This window comes from Leptodactylus fuscus, chromosome 5 (assembly GCF_031893055.1).
Source record: "Leptodactylus fuscus isolate aLepFus1 chromosome 5, aLepFus1.hap2, whole genome shotgun sequence".
NCBI classification, from domain to species: Eukaryota; Metazoa; Chordata; class Amphibia; order Anura; family Leptodactylidae; genus Leptodactylus; species Leptodactylus fuscus.
The window spans coordinates 109,598,674-109,613,535 of NC_134269.1; the positions used below are offsets into that span (position 1 = coordinate 109,598,674).

At 40.1% G+C, this 14,862-nt stretch overlaps 1 protein-coding gene across 1 annotated transcript in view; it reads right to left on the reverse strand.

Moving 5' to 3' along the window:
- Positions 1 to 1,798: 1,798 nt before the first annotated feature.
- CCDC3 (coiled-coil domain containing 3) overlaps positions 1,799 to 14,862 on the reverse strand; it is a 31,967-nt gene continuing 18,903 nt past the window's right edge. Inside the window, exon 3 of the mRNA XM_075274024.1 lies at positions 1,799 to 2,298. Coding sequence (XP_075130125.1) covers positions 2,023 to 2,298 — 276 coding nt within the window. The 3' untranslated portion in view covers positions 1,799 to 2,022. The remainder of the gene's footprint in view (positions 2,299 to 14,862) is intronic.

A 14,862-nucleotide genomic window follows, 5' to 3' on the forward strand; every position in this document is an offset into this window, starting at 1 on the left:
AATCAGATGATTTTAATTTTTTATGATTACCTAGGTGGAGCTCTTAGTGGTATATAAGTTTAGCTTTTCCACTGTGTGAGACAAGCTATGACTAAGGGACATATCGTATAGTCCCGAAACGCATAAGCTCCTTTTTGTACATGTGTGGGACGCATGTTCATGTATTTTTAACCTTTTGAATTAAAAGTTATTTTTTAAAGTGGCATGCTGGGGTAACTCTTCTACCTTGAATCTGTGTACACCTGATCCGTTTCTTATCCTGTTTCTTTGGTGCTCTGGATCACATTTCTGCCTGGTCAGCTGTAACCAAATTGGGACCACTTCAGGAGGTAGAACCCTGATGAGGGGGAACATGTTCTACATTGAGTTGAGTTGTTAGTGAGTATGTCCCACATGTCACTGTAATAATGTTTAGGCTCTGTTCACATTTAAGTTTTGGATTCTGTTTATAACAAAGCCACAATGCAGTGCCAAATATATTGGTACCTTCGGTGCCCAGTAAACCCCACTAATTCACCAATTTCATAATTAGAAAAGAGCTGCATATTGGAATATCCCTGAGCAAAACCTTCATAGATAAACTATGATTATCTTATCTTATTATATTACTGCTCATTTACAAATATTATTGTTAAAAATGAAACTTTCAAGGAACCAAAAATAAGATTGTGTTTTCTTTATTAATGCAAAATAAATTGACATAGTGCAAAACAGAAGAGAAAAAAAAAAGGATAAATCAAAAGTAGTACAAAGAATCTTCTGAATAGTAATGTGATCGAAAATATCCACTATATGCAGAAATGTGATCTTTTTTTATTCATAATGGTCAGCTGTCCATACCAAGGACCATCAATGCATGTAACAAGTCATCCACGTTAGTATGGAGGGCTAAGAGTTGATCTGATGACATGTGGGACTTCTCTTAATATCATATAAAGGCCCACTGCCCCATCTATTATTCTATTCGAGGATTTTATAAATCACCATCAATAGTATTTGTCGTCTTTTTCATGTATAAGGCTGTTCAGAAAGGAAGTGTATATACGAGGCTGATGAATTGGCATCTACTATGCTATTGCTGATTTATTGCAGTTTTTCCGGGACACAATGAAATTTAGTGAGTAGAAATATTTTTACAGTGTTATTGAATATGTTTATATGTACAAAATACACATTTTCTATTGACTGTGTAAGTATTTTTATATGGTTATGAAACACACACGATATGTTCTGTAGGTTAAAAAAATATAATATACGAATAGTTTAAGGATAATAAATTGGAGCTGCCCTGCAACTCCCACATAGGCTAATATTGATGATAAAATCTAAGTATTCTCAGCATGTTACATAGGGTGGATGATAAATGTTCGCATTCTACCACATCTGCCATCGCCATACTTAAGCATGATTATTGTCTCTCAATGTAACACCACAAATGAGAAATATGAAGAATGCTGAGAGTGTTCAAATAACTGCTTATGTATGTGTCATAGAGCTGGAACGGCAGATTACATGCTTGTACAACACTCTAGGAATCTCCTCCTTGATATGTATGTATTAATGAGGATGGAGCAATGGACAAAGGCACCCCATAACGGTGGCTGGTGGTGGACCAAGCACTTGAATCTACATTGAGCAAACATTTATTACATATCCTGTGGATATTTGTTACTTGGTCTATTATAGAAAACCCCTTCAAGCACTAACATCTCTGACCTATAATATGGAATTCTTGTGGGAAATTTCCGAATTCCATAACTATAAACATTGTATTTTATTCTTTAGACATGTCAGATGATACGTTTGTACCATTATTATTCGATAATCCACTAGAATACAATCCTCAGAAAATAATCTCAGTGTCCAGTATTCAGGATTATTGGAATGCACCCTGGAATTAAACACCTAATATAATTTATGCTGAACAGGTCAGAGATTTCTCCAGGCACAAATTCTGTTTTACATGATAAATTTGGCTTACCACACAAGTCATACAAATAACTTGTAGTCTCTGTATGTGGATCATACTTTCAAATATGTTGAATGGGAACTTTTTTGCTTTAATGAATTTACATGTATATTCTGTCCCGTCATAGAAGCCAGTTTTCCGTTAAGTTTCCGATTCATCATTTCCATAGTTTTTGCGTTCTTTTTCGCTTGTCTTAAAGATTTCTTGACTTTTTTCATGCGATCTTTTAACTGTTTGTTGCGAGTTTCAAGTGATGCAACTTTCTGTTGAAGTTTCTTCACTCTCTCCTCTTCTTCAAACAATGCACTCTGAATAGATGAGCACATAAGCTGTGGACCAAAAAAAATAGACAATGAAAATATGACAAGTCAATGAACACATAATGCCCACTACAGTCACTTGGAGCCTGGCGCTGTTTCCCCAATAGAGCAATGTATTACTGAGTTATCCTCTACTAGAACAACATTTCTAGGGGAGAATACCTCCATAATTCAACATTTGACAACACTACATATGAAACCACCAAAAAAATATGTCCACATGACTCTGTAAGAAATCTAAAAAAAAATGGAGATCCAGTTAGGTCCTATAGACTTCTATTGGGCTGGAGCCCTAAATTAACCCCACATTTATCACATAATATATGAAGTTATTCAGCAAAATATAAACTACCAAAAATTGTACGTTTTATGAAAAGCAGAGCTAAATATTTCGCAGTTACAATTACACTAAATACCTGAATAATTATAGAAAATGTTATTTGCTATTTCAGGAGGAAAATACTTAGCGTTGTCTGCCATTTGTAGCTGCATATTTCTAGCAGCAACATACAACAATAGAAGACTAATGGGAACCTAGGAGGGGGTATAATGACTTAAAGATCTGAAATCCAAGACAACTCAGCTGTGATTGTTTTTAAATTGTGCGCAAATTTCTTACGGAAGACTAAATTAAGCTTCTTTATTTAGGGTTCAGTGAACTTTCCATCTAAGGCATGACAGTCAGTATGTCTTACCCAATAATTTTTGACCAAATATGGGTCTCAATTTGTCCTTACTGTCGGCAAAGAAAAAAAAGTCACCACAGTTTTCAAAACTACTTGACATGAATGTTTTAGTTCAATTTACAAGACACATTTTTCATGTATTAGCAACTGTAATAAACAATTTGTCCTATGAGGAAAAAAAAGCACACCCAGAACACAGATTATTTTTCAGAAGAAGGAAAGGACTTGGATTAGGATTAAGTAATAAAATTCAATAGGGGTTACCTATTTGAGGAGACATTGTTTTTCTTTAGGAGAGCACCATGTAAGCATCAGAAGTCTTATATGGTGTGTGTGTATATATATATATATATATATATATATATATATATATATATATATATATGGAATCGGGAATCGCTCAGGTAGATGCTTGTAGCAGTGCAGGAAACAGGGACACAGACACTGGATTGCACACAAGTTCGGGCTTTATTCACATGTAACGCATACACTGCTTTTGCAAAGCCACAGGATAAACAAAACAAAACCCTTCTTGGCTGAGAAACTAACTTAAACGTAAGGAAACTTTTCCCTGACTATACAGGAGACTGGCTACCAGTCTTCCACCTTGGCAACAACAATGGGTGCCACAGTACCTGCTTTGAAGGTCCGGTCTGGACAGTTCAACTCTATCAGTGTGGTGCCACCCTGCTAGTCTTCACAAACAGACTGTTATTAGAGCCTGATTAGTCAGCTGAACTCCCTGGTGTGGGTCTCACCACACACCCCTTACGTGCCTGGCTGGAATATACTTGCCTTCCCAGACCACACCCTTCACTCTCTCACATACCACCACCCCCCCCACCCCCCCAGTTCTGACCCCTCGGGGTGAACTCCAGCCACCAAACAATAAGATCGGGACAAGGCATCCGCATTGCCTTGCAGTTATCCGGCTCTGTGCTCCACTGTGAATTTAAAGTTCTGTACTGACAAGAACCACCTAGTAACCCTGCCATTCTTGTCCTTGTCCTGCTCATCCAAGGGAAGGGTGAGTGGTCGGTCACCAGACGGAACTGCCTCCCAAGCAGATAGTACATCAGGGCTTCTAATGCCCATTTTATGGCCATCCACTCTTTCTCCAATATGCTGTAATTCTTTTCTGCTGGCGTGAGTTTCCTGCTCAGGTAGGTGACTGAATGCTCTTTTCCATTCACCTCCTGAGACAGGACAACTCCCAGCCCTACATCTGACGCATCCGTCTGGACCACAAATTCCCTCCTAAAGTTGGGTGTAATGAGGACAGGCGATCCACACAAGGCCACCTTTAGCGCCTGAAAAACATTTTCAGCCTGGTCATTCCACTGCACCATAACAGACTTTTTACCCTTTAGGAGGTCCGTCAGGGAACAGATACCGTGACAAAGTTGGGTATTAACCCACTGTAATACCCAACTATGCCCAGGAATGACTTAACTTGTTTGGTGCTCAGAGGTCGAGGCCATTCCCGGATAGTGTCGACCTTGTTGCCCTGGACCTTGATTATGCCACGGCCGATCACATACCCCAAATCTCCTCCATCCGCAAACCACCCTTTTTGGGGTTGGTAGTCAGGCCAGCTGCTCTCAATGAATCCACTACAACTTGTACCTTGGCCAAATGACTCTCCCAGTCATTGCTAAAAATGATGATGTCATCCAGATACGCTGAGGCATATTTTCTATGAGGTTTCGAACACTATGTCCATTAACCGTTGGAATGTAGCTGGGGCCCCATGGAGCCCGAACGGTAACATGACATAGTGAAAAAGTCCCTCAGGAGTGATAAAGGCAGTCTTTTCTTTGGCGCTATCTGTCAGGGGTACCTGCCAATATCCCTTAGTGAGATCAAGCGTGGAGAAGTACCGGGCCCCTCCCAATCTCTAAAACTTCAAATGTAAAGGATGAGGTGGCACTACTGCATGCATACAAACTATGCTATGGAAGGTCAGGGGTAAATTCCATACACTTCACTGGTGGTGCTCACAGCAAGTAAAAAAGTCCATATACAGTCCAGAAAATAGAAAAAGCTGGGCACTCACTGATGGAAGAGTATAAAAATATTTCAAACCTTTATTTCAAACATCCATGTAAAATACAATACAGGAGGAGGCACGCCTGGGAGAGGAGAGCGACAGCCGTTTCGTGCTGGTAGCACTTGTTCAAGCTCAACATAGTTATCAGGCGTGTCTGCTTCTATTTATAGTTGAACAGGTAAAGGTCAGTTCTGGCAATCAATGTTTAACCATTTCACAACTTTATAAAAACTGACAAGTTCAAACAGAAGAAACACCTTCATAAAAAATTTTTTTATGTGACCGGACTATAAAAGTCCATTCAAGATCTATTTTGTTCCAATATTTAATTGTGCATTATTAAAGACATGAAATCTTTAAAAAAAAAAATTATGAAAGAAAATTATAAAACCTTTCTTATGTTGTTCATAAACTTAGTTAGCGCTTATCATAGTATCTCAGCCAATCGGCATGAAGCCGACAGTGGGCTCCGTGATAAATTGGCCCTCTGGGCCTTGGGAGCTTGTGGGATTTGGGGGCGCCCCTTCCCAAAGGACTGTGTAGCGCAGTATTGCTCCACCAACCCCACCAATGCATTGGCGTTTCTTGGGTCACCATGCCCCACCGACCTCTGGATCTTGCCCGGTAAAGACCTCAGATACCGGTCTACGACAACCCGCTCCACAATCTGCGCTGGGGTCAATGTATCTGGCTGGAGCCACTTCCGGACAAGTTGTACAAGATGGTGCATTTGTAACCTTGGTGGTAACGCCTCCTGGTATTCCCAATCATGGACTCTTTGAGCCAGGACATTCTGGTCCACACCCAGTCGGGCCAGGATCTCTGCCTTCACACACTGGTAATCACATGCATCCTGTTCACTCAGGTCAAAATAAGCTTGCTGGGGCTCAGCAACTAAGACAGGAGCCAACACCTCTGTCCAGAGCTGCGGTGGAAGCCTCTCATGGGTGGCCACTCTTTCAAACCCAGTCAGATAGGCCTCTACGTCGTCCTCTGACGTCATCTTGGTCAGCGCTTCACAGACCTCTTTTCTGGCATTCCGCTCTGGCTTTGCTGGGTCGGCCTTTTGCTGAGCAGTCAGCAACATGGATATCTGCTTTGCCAAAATATGGTTGGTCTCCTGTTGCGCTGCATTAGCTTGCTGCTGCTGCTGCTGACAGGCCTCTGCATGTCTCTGCTGCAACATCCTGTTAGCCTCTGCATGTATCTGCTGCTGCTGGTTAGCCAGTATCAGCTGTTTCACAATCTCCTCCATAGCTGTGGCTCTGCTCTTTCATGGCCCTTGGTGACCAATTCTCCAGGGTACCTATTTGTTCTGGCCTTGGTATTTGGGAGGGTTAGTTTCACTTTCCTTAGCCACCATTATGTATATTAGGCTGATTTTATTTCCCTTTTACAGATTGTATTAAACACTTTATAATTCCCAAAGGCTACAGCTGACTCTTCGGATTTATATTTTTTAATGCCTCTTTTTTATTGTTTATCGCTCTTTTAACCAGAGCTATAAGCTGCAATATGTCATCTTTTCAGGGTACTGTTGCTGATGAGCACACCGTTTTACTTGTAGACTCATTAGAAATTTGTATCAAAATCCTGCACCAGTGTATGCCAAATCAATGACAGTCAAGCTTTATTAGATTAAACATCAACATAATGCACAGAGGGGACTAGTATCTTCCTCAGATAAGCATGGACATTTCACATAGGTGTTACATAATGGCTGTTTTATCTAATAAAATTAGATTTTCATTCATTTGGCAAACAATGGTGCAGGATTTTGTTTTGGCTTATTTCACAGCCAAACTTTCATTCTTTGTAGACACACATCAGTCTTGTCATGTGGTGGTTCCTGCAACTTTGGATGCCAAACCTCTGTAAAATATCTTTTGTGCTTATTGTTGCTGTGAGTTATTACAACAGCATTGACCATTGCAACTATCTCTAGATATAGAAGTAATATCTTAAGTAGCGCTCCGTGATGTTCTTTCTTTCCTTTCTTGCAATAAGTGAAAGCGTTAGAGATCAGAATCTCCTGCTTTCTAAATTACGTCAGCTCCATTTACATTTTTAAGGCAATACTTACCAAGCTAAATTAATTTGTCAGTGGGCTGAAGAAGTATAATACTACTATGTCTTGTCATGTCTCACGCCTCTTCTTCTATCAATGCAGAAAATATTTCAGCAATGCAACAGTAAATTTCATTTTACTTACTGAAGACTCTTCTATGATATATTAATAGAGCTTCAGTAAAATGCTACACATCTTTTATCTGGCATAAACGACAGAATCATACATACTTATAGATGAACAGACCAGAACGTATTAATATGTTATAGTTTGTAAACAAAGTAGTAACACTTGAAATACTAGTGTAGATTTTTTAGACATTAATGTTATATTATGAAATGGGAGAAATACACAAAGTGCAACAATAATGCTGGTGCAACAATATATGTACTAGGACACAAATTCCAGGTCAGATTCTCCCAGTTTTCTCATTATAATTGTTTGCTTTAAATCAAGAGCTCATATGCATGTATGTAGTTTTGTAATATATCTTATTAGTGACATTCTCCTTAACCTCAAGACAGCTGAAGTTCTCCTTCCTTTGCCTGTATATTTTCAGTAAATATTCAGACCACAAAATTATAAAGTATAATACAGTAAAAACAATATAGGCTGGGAAAGTTGAGAGGAGGGGAGGATACTCTCTTTGTATGTACAGTATGTGAAACTATATGCTGTGAGGAGGAGAACATAAGTGGGGACATAGCAGACTACTTCAGAGTGCTGAGCATTATAATAAGGGCAATTTACTTTCTGGGGCCTAAGGCTGCGATGGGACCAATTGGCAAAGAGTAGTAGCCCCTGTTATAATTTGTCCTTATAATCAGCTGTTCTATTGTCCAATCATACAGTTGACTACCATGGTGGGGCACCCAAGTCTATTGCTCCCACCTTCCCGGCCGTTTTCCCTCATAAGCTACAGGTCGCTTTAGTCCTTCAGCCTATGAGAGAGTGGATCAGTGATGGAGGCATCACAACGACTTTGCCACCAGAGACAAGCTGCAACAGCTCAGGTCAAACATCAGAAAAGGCCTGAGGCTTGCATCGCAGAGGGTCGTTGGAATGGTAGTAATGTGAATATGTAATTTTTATTTTTTTCCTCCTTACATAAGTTGACATTATACTGTGTGGGTGGGCACTCAAGATGCATTACACTATATGAGGGCACTAAGGATGTATGGATTTTTCCTGTGTTACCTGTTAGTGGATCTGATTGGTACTGTCATCTTTGGCACAAACGGGGAAGTTGTAGTTGTGCATGCTTTATGCTTTCTGAACAGTCCAGGGCCCATTGTACCCTTAATCCACACCTGTGAACACTACAACATTATAATAAATTTGGTGCGCCAAAAAAGGTATGTAAAGAGTTGGTAAAAGATAACATACAAACTTTCTGATTTAACCCCTTAACGACACAGCAAATGCATTCTGGCCACTCACACACTGAGTGAGCAGCCTCTGGTGCAGGTGTTAGCTGTAACAAACAGGACTGCAGCATCTTAGGATTTTTATGGTGGTTATTCTGTCTCTCAATGCCTAACCTGGCATGTTCAGAGAGTGCTGATATGTATTTTCATCAGCCCAGAGTCTTATATTATTTTTTTATCAGCCCGGGCTGCCAAAGTTACATACCTGATGAATCCTGCCCCTAAGTGGGGAAGTCCACCTAAGCGTTTGCATATGCTAACTTCCTGCATACAACTATTGAACCAACAATCAGAAGTGGAGTAAAAATTTAAAAAAAAAAAAAAAAAAAGCCCCCATAAAATTAGCTATGTTGCATCAGAGGCAATGATTTTTCAACATCTTGCTTCAAAAATATGGTATAAAAAATTATCAAAAAGTCATATGTATCCCTAAACAGTACCAATAAAAAGCACACCTCGTCCCATAAGAAATAAGCTCTCAACCAACTCTGTCAACATAAAAGTGTTAAACAAAATGCCTCTCAGAAAATGACGAATACAAAAATGATTGATTTATGCCTCCAAATGGATTTAAAAAAAATAGTTACAAATAAATAAATAAATATAGATATATGTCATGTATTTTTAGAAGTAGCTGAAGGGGTGGGCCTACACTTTCTGATGCTTGTGGCGAACCATATAAAGACATCCCCCCCCCACCCCACAAAAAAAAGATACCCAATCCCCTTTTTCTGGTCTAGCACATGGTATATAACCACCTTTTTCTGGCCCATCATATAGTATAGGACAGTATGTACAGCATCTCGGCATTCTTCAGCGTTGTGACGTAAGTATAGCGATGGCAGCTGCAGTGCATCCTGGAGGTGGCAGCAGGGGGCTGCCAGGACAGGAGCGTGGACAGGTGAGTAAACATTATCGCCAGCTGCAGGCGCAGTCTCCACACGCCCTTCCAGAACTTCCTTCTGGCCAACCGCTCTCCTCCTCTGCCTTCTAAGCAAGCCCAGGAAAGGTCCCACTCAATGTGTTTTTTTAAAGCGGCATGTCTTGGGTTTATTTAAAGAGGACCTTTCATCAGATTGGGCACAGGCAGTTCTATATACTGCTGGAAAGCTGACAGTGCACTGAATTCAGCGCACTATCGGCTTTCCCGATCTGTGCCCCGGGTAAAGCGCTATCGGTCCCGGTACTGTAGCGCTTTACAGTCAGAAGGGCGTTTCTGACAGTTAGCCAGGGACGCCCTTCTGCCCAGCAGCGCCTATCGCGCTGCAGAGTGTGAGCGGGGAGGAACGCCCCCTCCCTCTGCTCACAGTGCTCATCCATAGACGAGTATTATCAGGAGAGGGAGGGGGGAGTTCCTCCACGCTCCACAGCACAGTGCGATAGGCGCTGCTGGGCAGAAGGGCGTCCCTGGCTAACTGTCAGAAACGCTCTTCTGACTGTAAAGCGCTACGGTACCGGGACCGATAGCGCTTTACACCGGGCACAGATTGGGAAAGCCGACAGTGTGCTGAATTCAGCGCACTGTCAGCTTTCCAGCAGTATATAGAACTGCCTGTGCCCAATCTGATGAAAGGTCCTCTTGAAGTTAAATAAATTGCAAAATGCCCCCCCCCCCCCCGCTTGTTACAGATAGCACCACATGAGGCGGCCACTTCACGTCACCTCATTATAGGCGCTCCCCTGAGTGGCTGCAGTAATGAGTGAGTGGTGTTAACAATAGAGGTGTTAGATTTTAATCCAGCATGTGATGTAAATGAGGAGACTGCTGCAAAGAAAACCTCGTCACATTACCCACAGAAAATGAAAGAACAGCTGTCACATTGAAAAAAAAAACCCGTCTAATCTGTCATTGGCATGCTACAGAACAGGAGCTGAACAGGTGTATTTATAGTTTTTTAGGAAAAGATTCATATAACTTATATAACTATCGTCTGATATCTCTGCTACTTCTATGCTGACACATCTCAGTGGTGGCCCTAATATATCTCTATATGTACAGTCACAGAGGAAAGGCTGTCAAGCACTGATGCGACCGCCTTGTTGACTTCTCAGCACAGAAAAACCAGAGATTTCAATGGATAAATAAGTTATACTGAAACTTTTCCCACAAACCTATATATTAATCTGATTGGATGCTCCTGCTGTATAACAGAATGCTTGCAGATTTCATTGCATTTTCCTTGTGACAGGTTCTCTTTAATATTTGTGGGTAGAGGTAGACATTGCCAGAAAGACACTTTATTCCATAATTTAATGACTTATCCGGCATCCAAGTACTAGGCCAGTTTTAGCAACATAACGGATCCAAATATTTCATTTTCTGTTTAGTACACTGGCACAACACACCAATTAAAGATGACCTGTCACCAGCACAATGACATACTGTACATGATCTGACATGTGTGTTGTCACCATCATACAACATACAGCCTCCTGTCCATAAATACAGAGCTGATCGGGGTCATTTAGTACCCAGCAGCTCTGACAGCCTCTGATCCTGGCAGATGACGTGTCCATCAGGTCAGAGGGGAGCCGCATTATGGCTGCGTCCATAGCTGTATAAACAGCGCTCATTGAGCGCTGTGTGCGCAGTGATCTGGAGGCAGGAACAACACTAAACCTTCCCTGCCTTCTCTAGGGAAGCTCTGGCTATAGATACAGCTGACTCCCCATTTCTGCAGCTGCATAATTTTCATGTAACTGCTTAAAACTGCAGGACAACCACTATATGGATGGTTAACTATACAGTACATTATATATTTGCATAATTAATAAGGGTGAATAGAGTGGTGGACACACTTGTATACCATATCTCCATTCTGCATGCTTGAGGAACCCCGTTCTCCTGATCATTGGGGTCAGACTCACCACCAACCGGGCACTTGTGTCTTTAGAGGGAACACCTCTAACAAAATTAAACGTACTGAACATAGAGGGTGGATATTCAATTACTTCCTATGGTAGCGCTGAAGTATCTCCATTCTGGCACTAGGGAAACAGCAAAGGAACATTAAATTCCCTCAAAGCACACAGAATAGTCCACCATAATATGGAAATATGGAAAGAGAAAATGTACCTGTATATATACAGAAATCGTTAAGGGAGACCAAGACTATGCAGGTTATACACAACATTGTGGCTGAACTTCCTCTAAGACATCAGAATCTACAGATGCCAAAGAAGGAATTGTGAATTTCTTTTTTTCATTTGTAACAAAATCCAGTAATTAAAATGTCAGCATGAGCCAATTGCCATGTTTTAACCTAAAGTTTAAGATCAAAATAGCAAGGTCTACTCATGATGAAATGTAAGTCTAGATTCCAAATGCCGCTGCCTCTCTGCTATGTTTACGAGAATTCATGAGATGCTTGTAGCACCCAGTCATCTCACAGTGACTGTGCATGAAGACATACACCTCAAGTAGCACTCCTCAGAGTAATAGTGAAGAATTTCCGAAACATTGCACAAGCTGAGGCACCAAAAACATTTCTTAGGAATGTGTTTTATACCAGTGCCCACATTCCAGACTGGCCACAGACTACCACTGGAATGGACGTTAGGTTGCTTTGCACAAAAGGCAGGAACTATGGTACAGTAATATAAAATTAATTGAATAGATTTCCCTGACCAAATTATTGTAACCAATCACTAGTATATGCGATAACAAATATTCATATGCACCCGTCAGTAGAAGATCTACATATGTTTATAAAGCCTAATGGTCTTTAGGTAATTCTGGACAACACTTACTAGATCTTAGGCGTGGACCACATCATAAATGTATGTAATACATGGACCTAGTTTTACTAACACATTTTGCACATTCTGCTGGGATACAGCTTTGCAGGCTATGATACTATAAGTAAATGAATGCATTTGTGGTTAAGTAACTATTATGGGTCATAACCTAAAAAACACCAGTGACCATCAAGAACAGTGAAATATGCAGACAGACAGCTGAAAAGTGTGCGCCTCACTGAGGATCAGGCATTTTTACAGCCCAGCTGCATGTCTCTTCTAGCCTGGCTGTTCCACGCTGTCATACATCCATCAATTTCACTATAATTGTTCAACTACAAACTGAAACAATTGTTTAGAATACAATGTATACTTTTGTTTATAGCCAAAGAGACCCTTTATCCAGGTTTCAACCTAGAACATAGGTAGGTTTAAAAGATTGGACTACATTAAATAAAAGCTACATCCTCTTTGCCAGTGATAATGGATAATTTCTTACAACTATGCAACCTAAAGTGCACCTCCAGATATCAATTCAATTGTAGTAACAGATTCCTAATATACTATTGGTACTTGTATTTACCAGCTTAATATGAGCGTAGCAAAAGGGAGAAATGTCTCTGCTGATTCTTTCAGATCTCAAGTGGACTACAATAAAACCTAGAGTAACTCTTAAAACCTTTTAATTCTTCACTAACCAACAAGGTGTGGGTGCCCCTTCTAGTATCTATAGGCACTTTGTTGTTCCTCAAAGTTAGAGAATTAGACTGATTTATTTTTGGATAACCCTTCTCCCTCCCTCTTACTCTTAAGAGGGTTTTCCAGGAATTTTAAATTGATTATCTATCCTTAGGCTCATCCATTAAAAATATTTGGGGGTCTTTCAATTATCAGTCTGTGTGACGTCACCTTCATCAGTCACATAGCCTGGTTGCTGCTCAGTCTCATTCAAGTGGATGGGCTCACATGCAATACCAAGCACAGCCTCTATTCAAATATACAGTGCTGTACTTGGCTAAAACGGCCTCCTCAGGTTCCAGGGCCTGGTAATGACTTCTACCTCTGTACTTGACCAGACTATGTGGAACAGACAAGAGGACATTTAAAAAAAAAAAAAAACTGCTTTAAAACATCTGTATCTAGAAGAGTATCTCTTAATACATTCCATATACAACCTTGCTGAAAATATGTGATTAATAAAATGGCCATGCATATTACTGTATATACTGTATACATATAGAACAAAATATAACAAACTATGGAATGCAGTTAAAACTATTAAAACTCAAGGCTGTTTACTACATAACACATTCACACATCAAACATGACAAGAAATAGATGTGTGCACACACTGCTGTTCTGGCAGGTAGAAACATGCACACTTACACTTCAGAAGAATGGTACAAGGTAACAATTTCCAATATTTCCAAAGTTTATTTTACTAACATTTGCGTTCTATAAAGAATGTAGTCTCCAATTTTATTTTTAAGGATGATCGACTTAAAAATGGGTGTGGGTGTGATAACAAAGGATTACGGGAAGGTCACATGTCAGAATAGATAGTGACTGTACTTGTAAAGTTACTAATAGTTAAGAGAAATTAAACAGTAACATAATATGAAGCTACACAATGTCATGCCCAATCTAACATGCCCAATCCGGCATTTGCCATTAGGGGAAGGGAGTCGGGAGACTGCCATGCACATCCTATCAATGTCCAATCCTGCTAAAATTATGGGGTTCAACTGAATTTTATCTAATGTCCAAAGTGTATAACCAGGGTAAAAGTAAATGAAAATTATTTTTGTATGATACGTGCAATTTATCTATCAACATGTACAGTATATAAATTGTACTTATATGATCAATTTACTTTCTCAAGTACAAAATAGAAAGTTAGACACAGAGGACTTGATACTTGCATGTAATATGTATAAGAGCATGACCGCCCTGGACAAGCTAAAGATTTCTTGTGGTTGGGGGCTCTTGCTGGCAGTGGAAGTACATTGTGGTTGGTGATGAATACATAGTGGATGACTTCTAGGGGAACACAGGCTGACAATGCAGAAGGCATTATGGCTATTATTAGGTGATAACTGTGGCTGGAACTGTTTAGGGTACACTCACTATAACTGGTCAAAAAGCTCCACGGTAACTTATAATATTTCTAGATCTTGCAGTAGTAGGTAATATATCTCCTATCTAATGTGAGTGTCAGATCTGCTCCTGAGCTCTGCATTCAGTGATACATTTAGTAGTTGCATAACAAAGGGGAATACTTCCAGGAATACAAGGATTTCCACTGCACGGTAAATGAAACTCTTTCAGTAAATGCTTTCCATTATGAACTCATAAAGCATTTATACTGGACAACATTTTCTGTTGTGAGTAAAAATAGCTGCCACCTGGTTGTAATAAAATGTACATATATTACTGCTTTCCCCATAAAATCAGTGAACAAAGATATGTCAGACATCTCACAGATTTGTCAAAGTTACCATATATGGGCTTATCTATTTTACTCAGAATACAAAGAACAGGATTAATGTGTTTGACCAAATTATTTAAAGGAAGGTTGTCACCAGGAAACAATATCAAACCAGT